Below are 15,948 nucleotides of genomic sequence, written 5' to 3' on the forward strand. Positions count from 1 at the left end.
TACCGGCCACCGGCTGATGAAGAACACTCGCAAGAACTGCTGCTTGATCGGAAAACCCACATATCACACATTTTCCTTGCACAGGGGGTACATGTTGCAGAATCAATGTCGACAATTACTTATGCTTATTTTGCCCTAAGCCCTCATTTGGTTTATACTCATATATAACTGCCTGAATTGGTTCTACATTAATGCACAGGAAGTCTATTCAATTTATCCTAGAGGGTCGTCAGTCGAAGTTATGGAGTGGTGGAAGAGGCTGCCTCGTAAGGTGGCCGCGAAAGTTGTTACTGCTGGGTTTGGGGATTTTCTGAGCCACTTGCCCGTGGCTGATAGAGATAGGAAGTTGCCTGTCGCACTTGCGGAGCGATGGTGGGACTCAACAAACTCGTTCCACTTGCCTTTCGGAGAGATGACACTGACACCCTTGGACTTCACCTGTATAACCGGTGTTGCAGTGGGCGGGTTGGCCATTCCGTGGGATTACAATGTTAGGGAAAATGCCAATTACATCAACGAGCAATTGGGTTGGGTGCCACCTTTTGCTTCTGCCGGTGCCATCAGAGTTACCGATATATTGTCATTCTACAAAGACAAGGCCATTGACGACAACGACGACGTCCAGCTGGCACATCTAACTAGAGCTTTCTTTCTCTACATGCTTGGCCGCACTTTACTTAGCAACACGGCCGAAACAATTCACCTGTGCTGTCTGCCTGCGCTGGAGGACGTAGATCGTATAGGGGATTATAACTGGGGAGGGGCGGGGATGGCAACCTTGTATAGATTTATGTCCGCCGTCTCCCGACGCCGGACGAAAAGCCTTGGCGGCTACAGCTTCGTTTGGGAGGTAAGTCCAGAATTGCCTTCACTCTGTGTCAATTCGACATTACCCTGTTCCGTTAAATAAACTTTTCAGGCAGTTAGTGTTCATCTCCAACGCTGGATATAATTTGTACAACCACATGTAGGTGTGGGCTTATGAAATTCTTCAGTTAAGTCCGTATAAACTGAAACAGGACGAGAGGGACGTATTGCCCAGAATGTGGCGATGGCGCTCGTGTAATAGAGCCAGCCGACAATCACCGTCTACGATCGAACATTTTCGCCGTGCAATTGACACCATTAACCCGGACAACGTTAGTTCCCGTACTTACGACATCTTACATTTTCTACCGCCTACGTGTTAACAGTTGTTATGAATTTGTTCCGCCTGTTCAACAAACCAATGTTACATCGCTTGTTAATTGTGTGTCATAGGTCAACTGGCTACCCTTCCCTGCAATGTCATTGCCTAGTCGGTATCTCAAATCCAAGGAACTAACTGCAACGAGATTGCTTTTGGATGGCCCCATGGGACGATTTTACTACCTGGGCGAGAGGGTTATTAGACAGATGTATGCAGGTGTATGTGCAAAGCAACCTCCCCATCAGCCATCAGATATGTACAGCGCTGATACAATTTCGGAAAACACGCTACATGATGTGCTTGATGGACTGCCAATTGCAAGCCTATACCCAGATCCCCCTCCATATGCTACGTATGACGAGTTTGTGCGCAGCAGGCTAATGAAACCAATGACTTCCTCCACGTTGCCACCCAGTGGGAAGGAGTGCGTAATTCATATATGTGACCAGTTGCCACTAAGTGAGGCTACAACACCGTCACTGAAACATCCAATTAATTACCCTCCCTGGTCTGTGTTGTGCATACAAACTGATGGATCACTGCAGCAGGAGGGCATTCACAGAGTTGGTGGCGATGTAATAGGGTTGCCTCTTCCATGTGCTGTTGGTGATGTGGTATGGCATTCTTCGCCCTGTACTTCACTCGGCATTTAATTTTAGCAATTTGTGTAAAATTAATACAGCCATCTGTCTTGTTTCCGCTTAGGTGCCTAGACACTGGTACGAGGACCTGCTTGTTCAGTGCATGGGCCTCAGAAAGAAAATCTTAGAAAAAAGTGCAGAAATATTTCGTTTGGCATCCAATGTGTCGGCCAACTCACAAGTGGTGGACCAAAGGCTACATCAAATACAGGTAATTTTGGAAAGTGCATTGAAGCTCCAAAAGGGGGCAGGGAAACGCTGCCTTCGCGGTGGAATTGGTGGCTGGGAATCCTGTCTTTCTAAGCGTCCGAACACAAGTGCTGGGACGGAGACATTTACGGAAGACCTTGGTAGAGGCAAAGCTCACGAATGTCAGGGAATTCATAATGCCAAAGACTGAGCACCCATGGCCCATAACCGCAAAAAAGGTTGTGTAGCCGGAGGAATGAGCATGCAAACTAGTTGGGAGTCCCCAGCAACAAAGCCGAGCTGTGAGCAATCGCCACGTCTGTTGTGTACTTCTAATACAATTTAAAATTTGAACACCTACCGCACAATAACATCAACAACCCCGTGTCTCATCTCAACACCCCAGCGCTCTCAGCACGGAAAATGTTCAACAGTTCACAGATATTGGAACGTTAACTTGTTTCCTCTAAATTTGTTAACCCGTTTCACTGGCTTCGATAGAAAATTTGTCACCGTCAATTCTCACAAAACCCACTAAAAATTTTCATAGTCCTGTTCTTATTTTTGCGTCTGTCCAAGATTGTTCTTCACCTGCAATTGGAAGGTTTGCAGTGAAATATTTACCAACAAAACAATTTAAAATGCAAGTTGTTTGTTACTATAAATATATCATACTTACTGCATTAACATTTTTCGGACTTATTTATATCATGACAGAAAAGCTTTGTATGAATGCAACCTCCAACATTATAATCATGAGTTCAAGTTCCCCCACAGTTGTAACAGTAATTCGTTGTGTTCCAGCTTCGACACGTTGGTACAGTAATTAGTGTGAGGAGGCTGACGAAGCATTGCTACCGTAAGGTGGCATTGTCCAACAGGGTAAACCAATTTTGTTTAACCTATGTCACCCAAAAAAGCATCCCAGCAGGTATCAAAGTCTGTTCGGATGAGTGTCCAGTAAACATGTGGAATTTTTTCAACATGTTAATAGCAATTTAAGATCTACGGACATGACGCCGGACATTGCATAATTGTTATAATAAGAAATTCATTAATCGTGTGCCAACAAGTTACGTAAAATAGTAAACTCCAATGGAAATGTACAAATGATGTAAAAAATATTAATCGTAACTGATAGTTATTGGCTAATTAAATATATTAGTACAAATGTATTCTTAAACTTATTCGAACTAATTAATAATTTCTATTAGTAGATATGTATAATTCATAATATTAATTATATTGCATAAATTAATATACATATATAATACATATATAATACCATTGTCATTGGTGCACTGAAGAGACGCATAAGCATTGTGAGCAATGAAAATAGATGGGGAGAAACAAAAGTTACTGTTCCTACACCAGAATGGAACGATGGGCAAAACAAAAGGCGTTGGGCCTTACGGTCATTGGTTAGGATAGCAAGGAGACGAACAAACAGCCCATATCGTAAAAGCAGTTTATAGCAGCAGCGTAAGGCACCAGTTTACAAAACCTGGGCAACTGAAGATGATTCCCAAGTAGCCACTTCGGAAAACGTCTATTCCACGAAGAGATTTTGCGCAACATACGCTTCCACTTAATTTCCTATTTACAAAAAAGGACCGTAATACACAATTTGTCAACTACTTACTCTCTCCTATTAACCAAGTGCAGCAGCACTATTTGCTACAACAGTGCTTACGACGCAACCATGACAGTCATGCATCTTGTGATCCTTCTGTGCATGACGCCTTCGGTGGAACTACAGTGACTTACCCATCTAGACCTAGCTAGCAACCTTCAATACTCTTGCACCTCTACTCACCAAAACCTGCCTTATTTATTGCGTAACTGCAAACCGAACCATCACAGCAGTTGTGCCTCATCTTTCTCCTGGACTTCTTTGTTGGTCACCTGTGTCCCTTCCACCGCTACCGCATGCTTGTGGTGCAAATGCTTGTCCTCTCCATTCGCCTGAGTCGCTCCACCCCGTACCAATTTCAATTGATTTTTCCAGCGATTCATCCAAACAATTTTCCATATGATCATCATGAACTGCTGTGTTGTGCGAATTCTTTTTGTATGGGCATGTTCGTTGGTTGTGGCCTGCCTGCAATCTTCAACCCATATATCACATGTCAAATCATTTGTGACTGCAAGTAACCACGTCAACTAAGCACATTGCTAACATTACACCACTTCAACTTTCTTGCACTGCCAATAACTTTGTATACTTTGTATGCACTTTCAATTATGTGTTTATTTGCTACTGTTCAAAAATACCCACATAATAATTATTACCTTCACTGTCCACTTCATGTATTTTATCAATTAACAAATTGCTTATAACTACGTATGCATTTTCGATAGTACCTGCAATGACCACACTTTCTTTTCTTCTTTGTTTCTGCATGCTTGTGATCACCTTTACACCGGGACACCCTGGGATCTAACAGCCCGAATGTTCTTCTACTTCTATCGTTCATCACTCTTGAATCCATTGCAAATCCGTCTCCCCCATATCCACTTTCAATCCACTTCTCCTTTAGGTCCACAGAATGCTTGTCAAACATCTGCTGCAGGTCATTAAACGCATCATCCATGTAGGACGCATAGTAACACATACTATTACAGCTCGACTTTAAAGTGCCATATCTGGCCATTTGTGTCAGCTGTTCGTCTGCAACAAATGCTTTCATTCCATTATTAGTACTGTAAACTCCCTTTGTCAACCGCTTCGAAATGCATGCTTCTGGGATCCTGTTCATTCCTTCTACCACCATCACGCGAAACATGTGAGCACAAGGAATCCCCTTTGACTCGAATTTCATGCAAGAGCAGATTAGCTTCTCCATTGACCTATCATAAACCACCCTCCAACTAATTTCGTGTCCACCATATTTCGAGTAATAATATGTACGACTCCCTCCATCCTCGCTCCAGCCCTCAGAAATTAGAAGTCCCTGCCTGTTCAAATGCTTCCTCACCATGAAGAACACATTCCTTGTAAACACCACCGCTGCGCTCCCCTCTAATTCGGGCAGGATTGTGGTTAAGACTGGTTTTGTGTTTTCGCTTGTGTGAACTGCTTTGCTCTCAGTATGTCGAAGCCATGCTATTGCCAAATCAAAACTTCTAACGAATTCATATAGTCGCATTTTTTCATTCAAGTACTCATTCAAAAAAGCATTCATTTTCTCACACCTTTGAGTGCTTCTCATACCTGCAAAAAAATGACCGCGTAAATAGGCCTCTGCCCATAACCTTCTCCTACGGTACAACTTCTTCACCCACTCATTCTCTACCACCCCACATTCATTAACTAACCTAGCCCAGCGATCCTCAAACTCAAGAGTGCTAAACTTTCTCGCCATCAGGTCATACAACCTGTTATTAAACTCCTCGCAGCGAATATTACTCCGTGCATTCCTATGCAAGTGCCACGAACATAGCCTGTGACAAGCATCCGGGAGAAGATTCTTTATCGCTCTTCGCATTGCACTGTCCCCATCTGTCATCACTGCTACTGGCTTTCTACCTTTCATAGCCTCTACAAATGTACTTAGCACCCATTCATATGTTTCAATCCTCTCATCTGATAACAGTGCACAGCCGAAAATAGTACTGTTCAAATGGTTGTTTACCCCTGCAAGTACAACTAGTGGCTTGCGGTATTTATTTGTTTTGTATGTTGTATCAAACACCAATACATCTCCAAATACACTGAAGTCCACACGAGATTTAGAATCTGCCCAAAACAACCTTGCCAATTTTCCTTCGTTATCTACATGATATTTATAAAAGAACATGTCATCGGCATCCTTCTTCGCTGCCAAGAACCCAAGTGCCCCTTCTGCATCGCCATTAAAAATATCTTTTCTACGTTCCTCGTCCATTCGGTTATACAGATCCTTAATGCAAAATCCCACGTTACTATACCCTCCGGCTTTGATAACAAAATGTTTCATTATCTGGCATATTCTGGCCCCAACCAACTTTAGACTTTTTGCCTGCGCATATTCTGCATCGCTCACTTTTCTATGCGACCTAAGGTGTTGCACACTTGCCTCTGATGCCAGCGGGTGATTGTGCTCCATAATGAAACGTGTCACCACATACTTTACCGATTCTGTGTCATATTTCACGCGAAAGCAAGCCCCACACCCGGTCCTTGTGATTGCTTTTGCTTCTCTTTTCCGGTCTTCATAATTAAACCACTTTTCATTCCTATAACCTTCACAGCAACATACCCATTTTCTAAATCTTGAAATGCCATCTTCATCTCGTTTGGCATTACTTTTACGAATCCCAAATCCGCTTAGTTTCGCATACAAATTATAAAATTCCCCAGCTTCTTCCGTGTCAAATGTTAATTTCATTACGTCATCCACGCCTATTGCGCCCACCAATTCATCTGCCTCCTCATCTTCGTGTCCTCCTATTGAACCACCGCTTTCTTCACTGCATGTGTCTCGGTCACACTCAGGTTCTTGGTTAAGGTCAAATGACATTAACCTGCCGCAACCATCCATCCCCATTTTTCCCTTCTCTGTTTCCTGCACCATGTCATGAGTTTTAAGCACCCCATCCTGCCCCATACTTACAACCCCTGTGTGGTTGTTCAATGCTTTTTCTAACCATGGTCGCTTAACATTTTTTTTTCAGCCTCCCCATATGCTTTCGTTTGTAACATAAATACTGATCGTCTACTAATGGAACAAAACATATATACACGATCATTTCACTTAACAAACCATACTTTACCTCACAACTTTCACAAAATGCAGACGATAAACATTACTCTAACATTCATATACACAGTTTTTATAAGTGTGGCTGATGCAATTATATCAACCTTTAGCACAAAATACCACTATCGACATGCATTTTCATTAACACCAACAAACTCAACCTCTACTGTGTGTTTCTTTAATTCTTTTCACATAACCATGCGCAATGCAGTATGGGGGCCATTATCGATGTCCACACGGCCATCCAAATCACTCTATTTTAAGACTTTAGTCCTGTTACAACGTCTTCTTCACGTCTTCACTCATTTCTGCTTAATTTCCTTTACACTATTTAATACAAATTAGAGGACCAACATTTCCTACGTACGTACACAAAGCTCCGTGCACAAATAAACTGCGATAATTTCCCGGTTTCGTTACATCTTCGTTCGAAGACGCAGGGTCTTACACCCCGTACTTCGTATTCCTTATTCCTCTATCATTACCTCTTACAAGAACTGTAGAAATCACCCTAGTAGACGTACATGTGTTTTACTCGTTATTTTACTCCATTTTTCAAAGTTATGGAAAAACTCAAAAAAGTACTCACCTTTGATTTCTCTGCTTCTGTTCCACGCCGCTGCATTCTGTCACCACAGCTTCGCAAGGGCCTTCCTCAGATATATCTACCGTCACCGCCTGCGCCTAAATTTACGCCAGTAGACACCACCTCTGTCTATTCCGCCTTGACTTCTTCTTTACCAAATTTTTGCCTTCGATTCCGACGTCCACCTGTCTTCAAACACACGCATCACTGCGGGCCCCAACATGGCTGTGTGTTTAGTACCTAATACGCTTCCTCTTCGGTGGCCCCAGCATGGCTTTGTTTAGTACTGCTTTCTTTTTTTCTTCGATGTTTTATACAACAGAACCGACACCGGCTGTTAATTTTTATGCTTTCCGATCAAAAATTTTGTATTCTACGAAATTGGGTTCTCCTGAACGTCTGATGGACGAAAGCCGTAAACAGCAGGTCGTTTATAAGACAACCGTTTTAACTAAATTTTATCCCATTACCCAACATTTGTATTTAAGGCACGTTGGGTACTCTGTCACTGTAATGGTTGAAAGGCACAAAGAGCTGGTCTTTTACTCACCAACGGGTTTAATTTCTTTTTATCCGATAAATCAGTCTGTCTTTATGCCACCTTCGGTATTATGTTGTTGTAATGTAAGAGAGCCAAGGGGAGCTGAAACTTTTAAACTGGGACACCCGTTTGAATATAAGATTGACCAATCCAAAATGGATTTAATCTTTAGTTGTAGTGCAGGAAAGCCATAAAGAGTTGGCTATTTATTCTAAAATGCATTCCAATATGGGTACTGCGTTGTTATTATGGACGAAAGAGTTGTAAATTGGGGTTGTTTTAATAAAGTTAACGGGTTTTTTTTTACTCCTTACCCCATTATATTTATGTTAATTCCGTTTCACCCCAATACATTTCCAACATTTGCCGTACGCTACATTCACCGCGGTTATAGGTCACCACTTACTTTTTTAGAAACATTCCCTTCATCTCCGTACATGTCAGGTTGCTACGTGCCAGCTTCTTTGCCATATAATTTACTTTCCATACCTGTCTTTGAAATATGTGAATACACTACAGAATTTACTTACAAGTAATATGTTACAAACCAAATTGAGAAACTTTTTTGCGGAGAAATGGATCATTCCCCACCACGAAAACCATACTTGGACGAAGACGTGGGATGGTCCCATCAGCTGGATAAACCGGTTTCTTTTTAGTTAAAAATCGTATGGCAATTGAATATTCCATGGCACTCACTTGCCTAACCCGAGGACAAAAATTGCAAAATAATGCGTTACATAAATATCAAGGGCATCATGTAAAACCACGAAATCTTGATTTAAAGGAGGCAATGCTGGCATATTAAATCAGTCCTAAAAAATAGAAATTTTCATATAATTATTTAACATTATTTTAATCAAATTAAGATTTTAGTAATACTACTATTGGAGTCAAGTTATGGTAGTTTCATTATTTAGAAATTAATATTTTATTAGAAAGTTTTTGGTGATTTTAAGACTTGTTTACCAAATCATCTAATCTTTAAATTGGGAGTCTTAATATTATTATTAGTCAAGAAGAGTGAAAATTTGAGAGCGTTGAATTTGAAAGCATTAGCATTGTTTTTATGGTGTGTGATTAATATATTATTTTTGGTATTATTTCTCTTCTCCCACACATATATATATCTCTTAAGTTTTGACTCTCTCAATAAAAATACAGACTACATATAAGAAAGACGTCCAACAATAAAGGTGGATTACCTAACTTTTAAAACACTGCCTCGAAAACTTTGGCTCTTTTAATGCAAATATGGACGACAAACAAAAGAGACGTCCGGTGATAAAACCATAATGATTGTAAAATTAAACTTTCAAAAATTTTGACAATTACCATTAGTCAAGACGTGTTTACATACAAAGATATCTAAAGATCCAAGTATAAACAACTTTTTTGGATGCTTACCAATCAAAGGGGTTCAATTTGAATATTCGAAACAAGTGTGCATATTGGTTAGCAAAGTTGGTTGTTCAACTAGTTAGGAATGCTGAATGAGAAGGAAATTTTTTCATGTGGCTTTAGGAGAGTGCACAAAATGATTACAAAGGAAGTAGAGATGTTGTATCAAACATTGTGATATCAAGTTAATGCAATCAAATTGATTTTCGATAAAAAAAAAAAAAAAAATTGGATCCTCGAAACAATTACACATACAACACCTTAGTCCCCACGCTATAAACCCGGGGACAAACGCCAGGCAAACCATTTCACGCCTTTGTGCTTCACTGATATCTGTAGCAATAGAAAACTCACGACTTCAGATGCTTGTTACTTGCTCGTAAAGGCGTGACAGAAACACCAGCCCAAATTTACGCCAACTCCTCTTACTGATTAAAGCGTGCATTTTTTTTTGCAAGAAAAGTCAACGAGAAACGTGACTATTCCTTATCCATCAAATTCCTGGAAAAATGAGGAAAGGTCATTCTGATTCCCCCTGTCCAGTGCCCACCTCTTCCAACTTATCAGGCCATGGCAGAAGCAATTAGTTCTTCAAAAAGGTAAACGTCCTATGAATTCGTATAAGAATTGGGCTGTCTCCAAGTTCATTCTTAATCAAGAACCAACTTTTGGTTCTTTTGTGATTTGTTATTAATCTTTTTCTTGCAGATATGCAGTTGTGACAGGGGCAAATAAAGGGATTGGCTATGGAATTTGCAGGCAGTTAGCATCTAATGGAATCACAGTGGTATTGACAGCTAGAAATGTGAAGGGGGGACTTGAAGCTGTTGAGAGTTTTAAAGGGCTTGATTTCTTTGACAATATAGTTTTTCATCAGCTTGATGTGGTTGATCCTTCAAGTATTGCATCTCTTGCTGAATTCATCAGAATACATTATGGAAGACTTGATATTCTGGTAATAATTAAATTGCTCCAATTCTGAAAACTGTAGTTTCCGACTGAAAATGCTTTCTCTGCTTGCTAGATGAAGGAAAAAAAATCCAGGCTTTCGTGCAAGAAAAATATCTTGGTGAATCACCTAACAAAATCTGAATCAAAGAGCTTGATATTTATCATTCTTGCATTCCTGGGCCTTATTTAGGCCTTTTTTGGGTGCGCAAGTCCTTATATAATCCCAGTCATTCTCTAAAAGGTTTTGGATTGGATGCCTTGGTTTTGAAATTAGTGTCTGCATCCAAATTTCTTAAAATCTTTTGCCACTGAAAGCGTATACTTGGTTCATTTCATGTGTATATGAGCAGATATGAACTCTTATATGGAGAATTTTTTGCAATCGTTGTAATGAATTGCTCTACGTGGGAAGACATAAAATTGCAGTTATTATTGGGAAGAGGATGAAATTGCATAGTCAAGTTGGTGTAGTGGCATCTTGGTGAACTAAAGCAGGATGCACTTTTGAAATACATTGGCTTCATATTCTTTTTTAATCTTTTTCTCTCTTTGGAGGTCTACTTAGCTTCTACATGGTTGAGAACCTTAATGTTTTATTAACTTTTTGTAACAACTCTGCAGTCTTGTAACTTGACTTCTTTCAGCGTTCTCCCAGGTTAAAAACTAAAAATGGTCTTTTTGACTGCTGTTGTTTTTGGGGGTGATCTTGTGTATGAAAGTTCCTTCCTCTTGGGAAGCAAGAAAATGGTGGGGTTTACAGGAAGTTGGGAACTGAGATCTGTGCACTAAAAAACTACTTTTTCAATTTTTTATAGTTCGAGAATTGTGACTTAACATTAACAGGATACTCATATATAATGCAGTGCACTAAAAAACTACTTTTTCTTTTTTACAGTTCGAGAATTGTGACTTAGAACATTAACAGGATACTCATATATAAGCTTTTGTTTTCCAGGTGAATAATGCAGGGATTCTTGGAGTTGATATGGATGTTGATGCTTTAAGAGCTTCTGGATATGGATCTGGTGGAGTGAGTCATTTCTGACTGTTAGCTTCTAATTGGCATTTTTTGCTGCTAAGTTCATGATAGACTATGCATGTTGAAATTGTAGCTAAATGAGGACTTCAGCCCTTGGAATGGATGCTTGAAATTTACAGCTATTGATTTATGTTGATTTACATCATCTGCATCAGGCAAGGACTATTCATACTTGTTCATGATTCTTAGCATCCATGGGAAGCTACTTATGTTTACAGCTGTATGTTAGAGCTTCTGTAGAATAATAACAAGGTTATAGTACCCTAGTTTTGGAGTTAATGATTGTTTCATACTTGTTGCTGAAAAATGAAGGCCGAAAGTGTAAATGCTTTCAGAATTCTTTATTAATTTAAAGTATTCTGTTTCCAATATTGTCTGTAATTGCTTCCTCTGGATAGTAATAGCATTACAATGGTCCAGTTGCGAGCAACATTTTCTTTGGCCAAAGTTACATCTTGTTTGATAAGAGATGAATTCATTAGTTCTAACTTTGCAATAATCAATTATGATTTGCAAATCAGAGCTCTGCGTACCTAATATCTTCTAGGAAAAGATCAAGTTTGAAGCCTTTTGACCTGCAAAGGTCATCTTTAATTGCCACAACCCAAACTGTGAAACTGATTTCTCTTTTGTGTTTTGATGTACTTATATGTGCACGTACTATGGTTACACATTGTGATGCATTTTTTTAACTAATAAGTTTGATGATGTGTGTAACATTCATAATCATTCAACCTTATTTGCAGAGTAATGTTTTATCACCATTTCAGTTATCTTATTTTCTTCTCCCAAGTTTTTCTGTTTACACTAGCCATGTGTTGGCAATGCTATCTTCTGGAAAACAAAAAAACAGTAACTTTGCAGGAATCCCTCCCTTCTGAATAAGTTGAATTGTGCAAATACATAGCAAGTAGTTGAATAATTGCCCTTCACTTTAGGTAGTTGTTGAAGTGCTGATTACCTTCAATCATGCAGCCTGATGGATCACATATAGATTGGAATGGCATCTCGACTGAGACATATGACTTGGCAGTAGAATGTCTGCAGACAAACTACTATGGTGCAAAAAGAATGATTGAAGCATTTCTTCCTCTCCTTTACTTATCTGATTCACCAAGGATCGTAAATGTTTCTTCATCAATGGGAAAGTTAAAGGTACTAAAATCTCAGATTGTGTTCTTTCATACGAAATTTAGGACTCCAAATGAGTGCTGTTTTATACCAAGCTTAGTTGGAAACAGGATACAGATGCGTTGACTAGACCTGGCAAACTAAAATGTCATACTTGCCTAAGTTTGTTGAGACAATGCCAAAGTTGTACCTTGGCCAAACGTGCTGTGTCTTTAAAGATAATCTCTTTCTGTTTCATATTTTCATTTTTCATGTCTTATGGTCAATGGAAAGATGTTTTTGACTCATTTGATCATGTTTCAGCACATACCCAGTGAATGGGCTAAAGGAGTACTAAATGATTTTGGAAACCTTACAGAGGAGAGAGTGGATGAGGTGGTGAATGAATTTCTCAAGGATTTTAAAGAGGGTTCACTTAAAGCAAAAGGTTGGCCTCCATATACGTCAGCATATACAGTTTCAAAGGCTGCTATGAACGCATATACTAGGGTTCTTGCTAAAAAGCACCCAAAGTTTCGTATAAATTGTGTTTGTCCTGGTTTTGTAAAAACAGATGGAAACTTCAATACTGGTCATTTAACTGTTGAAGAAGGTGCTGAAAGTCCAGTAAGACTAGCTCTACTGGCTGATGATGGTTCTTCTGGTATGTTCTTTGTTCGAAATGAAGTTTCTTCTTTTGAATAAAAGTATTGATGGAACACTTGAAAGAGGATGATGTATTATCTTACTATACAACTTATGGAAAAGTATGTACTTTAGCTCATCGGTTTAGAAATAGACTATCATTTTGCTAAATATTGAAAACTAAGGCCAAGCTAATGATGGCTACAAATTTTGGTTTTGCTCAAATCCTGAGGTTCAAATGGTTCTTTCATTGCTGACAGATCACTCATCCAAATTGCTTAACCAAGATGCCACTCCATAACAGGTTATATGCTCATAGTCAACGATTATGAGTTCTGAATTCGACTGTACTAGACATCTAAGGGTTTGACACTTGAATCTGACCTAACGGTCTCAGTTCCACTCATCCATGTATGATCTGTACCAGAAATAGCAATATAATAAAAAGTGGGACATTGAGTGGGATAGGGTGTGGGACAGAAGATCCGTTGCGCTTTCCAGCCCTGTCATTTTCCCGCCAGCGCTGAATTTGATTGTATTGTTCAATACCGCGTAGGCATCTGAAGTTGACTTAACGTTCTCACTTCCAATAGTCCATGCGTCGTAAACATCACTCATCACAACAGCTTCTTCGTCGGTGCAACTTGGACTTTGATAATTTTCTTGAATAGTTAAACCCCCTCTGGACATTTTGATGTTTTCCAACTGGATGGAAACTTCCTTCATAGTTGGTCTCCTCCTTCCATCCCAGTCTATGCATCGCTGTGCTAGTTTAGCAACAGCAATGACCTCCCCTTCATTTGTTTGATCTATAATTTGAGGATCAAGAATCGTTGGAAGAGAATTCTCTTCCATGGATGTCAGAAACCTCTGTGCCAATCCTAAATAGACATCTTCTCCTTCTCCTCTGGAAGGTATGGGCTTTTGTCTTGTTAGGAGCTCAAGAAGAACCACCCCAAAGCTATAAACGTCACTTTTGTCAGTAATTTGGCTCGACAGGAAATATTCTGGATCGATGTAGCCGAAAGTCCCTTGGACTCGAGTGGTCATGTGGGTTTTGTCAACTGCAATGGACAATGAAGCTCCAAAGTTTGATACTTTAGCTGTGTATTTTTCATCCAACAATATGTTGGTGGACTTGATATCCCCGTGAAAAACTGGAATTGTAAGCCCCGAGTGTAGGTATGCCAATGCTCCTGCTACGTCTGTGGCTACTTTTAATCTCAAGCTCCAAGTAAAAGGGAAGGATTCAGCCTCATTGTCGTTTTGAATGAGGTTAAATAGGGTTCCATTAGGGATAAATTCATAGACAAGCAGAGGAACTTCTGTCTCCAAGCAACAACCCAGAAGTTTTACCACATTCCTGTGATTAACTTGCGAAACAATGACGAGCTCGTTGATGAACTGCTCCAATAGGCTTTTGTCGACCTTCGACTTCTTGATTGCCACAATTCTTCCATCGGCTAGGATCCCTTTATATACTGTACCTTGGCCACCTTGACCAACTATTCGACTTTCGCTGAATCCATCAGTGGCCGCCTCCAATTCCCTAGAAATGAAAATTCTAGTTTTTTCAATAGCACCATCTGCAGCAGATAATTGTTTCTCCAATAGAAGACCTCCATTTCCAGTGGCGGAGCTAGGAATTAACTTTGGGGGCGAGTCTATAGCAATGAAAGTAAAATATATTTACAAAAAAAAAATAATGTGAACATATATACCACAATATTAGAAACAACCTTATATAGAATGAAAATTACTTATACGCTTCACATAAATAAAAATATCATCATATTTACAAATCTGTTTGACTGTGTGGGACATATGAAATTGTGCACGACGACTTTTAATTTTATCAAAGTCATCAATGATTGAATTTACATCAAAAGTTCTAGCAATTTCTTTCTCAATATACATTATCATAGAGTTGGCAAGAAAATCTTCCTCCATCCTAGAACGCAAACAAGTCTTGATGATTTTCATAGCAGAAAATGCACGCTCTGTTGTAGCTATTGAAATAGGAAGAGTCAAAATAAGACGAATCAATCTATCAATAAGAGTATAGCACATTGACTTTTTTGTCTTCGTTAACACTTGGCACAACTCCTGAAGTGATGACAAATTTTGAAGCTGAGAATTACAGGAAAACTCAATCTGGAAAAGCTCTAATTGAGTTCTTAAGTGTAACTTCTCTTGATCTGTGAAGTCAGCTGAATAAAACTTGTTTGCAAGTTGACAAATTTGTTCAATATTGAAAGCCTGAAAATTATCTTTGGGGTGCAATGCTGAACTAAGAATAAGCAACTCTATTACATCTTCCTTAAACCTATTCTTCATTTCAAGTATTTGAGAATCAACCGTTGCCAAAAACACATCAATCCTGTAGTGATGCTCCATGGTAATTGGATCATTTTGTTTTCGAATTCTTCCTCGACCTGCTTTATAAATGACATTCATATCAGGTACAATTTATTGGAACTATTTGTCTCCTTGCTGAAATTGTGCTCATGATCATAGGGATGATTGATCATGCATGTCTACATATAGGGACACACTAGTCATGGACCTCAGAAGAAGTTTATGTTGGGCATGCACTTGTATACCAGGTTTATGTCTGGTACTGTACTACAGAGTAAAACTTTTGCAAATATGTGCATGCAGTCAAAATACCATATTTTATCCATGTGTACTGGCACGCAAGCTTGAGTGCAGGGAGATGTATCAGAACCTGTTGTAGTCGTCCTTTAAGTATACCACTTCTTGCTGTACCTGTTGTAGGGAGATGTCTACTGGCTTCTTGCTTCTTGTTTAAGTATACCACTTTTAACTACGTTGAAACTGTATCAAACAGGAAATCCCTTCTCTACTACACAGAAGTATCAAACTAGACTCTTTCCCTGGAAACTAAATACAT

At 39.5% G+C, this 15,948-nt stretch overlaps 3 protein-coding genes across 4 annotated transcripts; 1 reads left to right on the forward strand and 2 right to left on the reverse strand.

Annotated features, from left to right (window-relative positions):
* Positions 1 to 3,876: 3,876 nt before the first annotated feature.
* LOC113757148 (protein FAR1-RELATED SEQUENCE 5-like) lies at positions 3,877 to 6,608 on the reverse strand. Its single transcript, XM_027300556.1, has 2 exons — positions 4,436 to 6,608; positions 3,877 to 4,163 (listed from the first exon to the last, which is right to left on the reverse strand). Exons 1-2 carry the CDS (start codon positions 6,606 to 6,608, stop codon positions 3,877 to 3,879), a joined length of 2,460 nt encoding a protein of 819 aa, XP_027156357.1.
* A 3,185-nt stretch (positions 6,609 to 9,793) lies between these two features.
* Positions 9,794 to 13,174, forward strand: LOC113757150 ((+)-neomenthol dehydrogenase-like). Of its 2 annotated transcripts, XM_027300559.1 has the most exons (6): positions 9,794 to 9,888; positions 9,998 to 10,244; positions 11,196 to 11,270; positions 12,255 to 12,434; positions 12,714 to 12,837; positions 12,964 to 13,174. In XM_027300559.1, the coding sequence occupies exons 1-6, from the start codon at positions 9,860 to 9,862 to the stop codon at positions 13,092 to 13,094; spliced, it is 786 nt and encodes a 261-aa protein (XP_027156360.1). In that variant the 5' UTR covers positions 9,794 to 9,859; the 3' UTR covers positions 13,095 to 13,174. The 2 variants fall into 2 exon arrangements, with proteins under 2 accessions (XP_027156360.1, XP_027156359.1); XM_027300558.1 differs by having other exon boundaries at positions 12,714 to 13,174.
* A 253-nt stretch (positions 13,175 to 13,427) lies between these two features.
* Positions 13,428 to 15,431, reverse strand: LOC113757149 (putative wall-associated receptor kinase-like 16). The gene is made up of 2 exons (XM_027300557.1): positions 14,834 to 15,431; positions 13,428 to 14,698 (listed from the first exon to the last, which is right to left on the reverse strand). Exons 1-2 carry the CDS (start codon positions 15,429 to 15,431, stop codon positions 13,428 to 13,430), a joined length of 1,869 nt encoding a protein of 622 aa, XP_027156358.1.
* Between the last annotated feature and the right edge of the window lie 517 nt (positions 15,432 to 15,948).

The sequence above is a fragment of the Coffea eugenioides genome, unplaced genomic scaffold, assembly GCF_003713205.1.
Source record: "Coffea eugenioides isolate CCC68of unplaced genomic scaffold, Ceug_1.0 ScVebR1_2781;HRSCAF=3874, whole genome shotgun sequence".
Lineage (NCBI taxonomy): Eukaryota > Viridiplantae > Streptophyta > Magnoliopsida > Gentianales > Rubiaceae > Coffea > Coffea eugenioides.

Bases quoted from the DNA above. Each gene is read 5' to 3' on its own strand.
- LOC113757148 (XM_027300556.1), bottom strand. From the start codon at position 6,608: ATGGGGCAGGATGGGGTGCTTAAAACTCATGACATGGTGCAGGAAACA. The intron at 4,164-4,435 runs GTGATCACAAGC...GGTTACTTGCAG, and splicing joins CAGGGTGTCCCGGTGTAAAG to TCACAAATGATTTGACATGT.
- LOC113757150 (XM_027300558.1), top strand. From the start codon at position 9,860: ATGGCAGAAGCAATTAGTTCTTCAAAAAG. The intron at 9,889-9,997 runs GTAAACGTCCTA...TTTTTCTTGCAG, and splicing joins GCAATTAGTTCTTCAAAAAG to ATATGCAGTTGTGACAGGGG. The intron at 12,435-12,713 runs GTACTAAAATCT...ATCATGTTTCAG, and splicing joins CATCAATGGGAAAGTTAAAG to CACATACCCAGTGAATGGGC.
- LOC113757149 (XM_027300557.1), bottom strand. From the start codon at position 15,431: ATGGAGCATCACTACAGGATTGATGTGTTTTTGGCAACGGTTGATTCT. The intron at 14,699-14,833 runs GTAAATATGATG...TCATTGCTATAG, and splicing joins CCACACAGTCAAACAGATTT to ACTCGCCCCCAAAGTTAATT.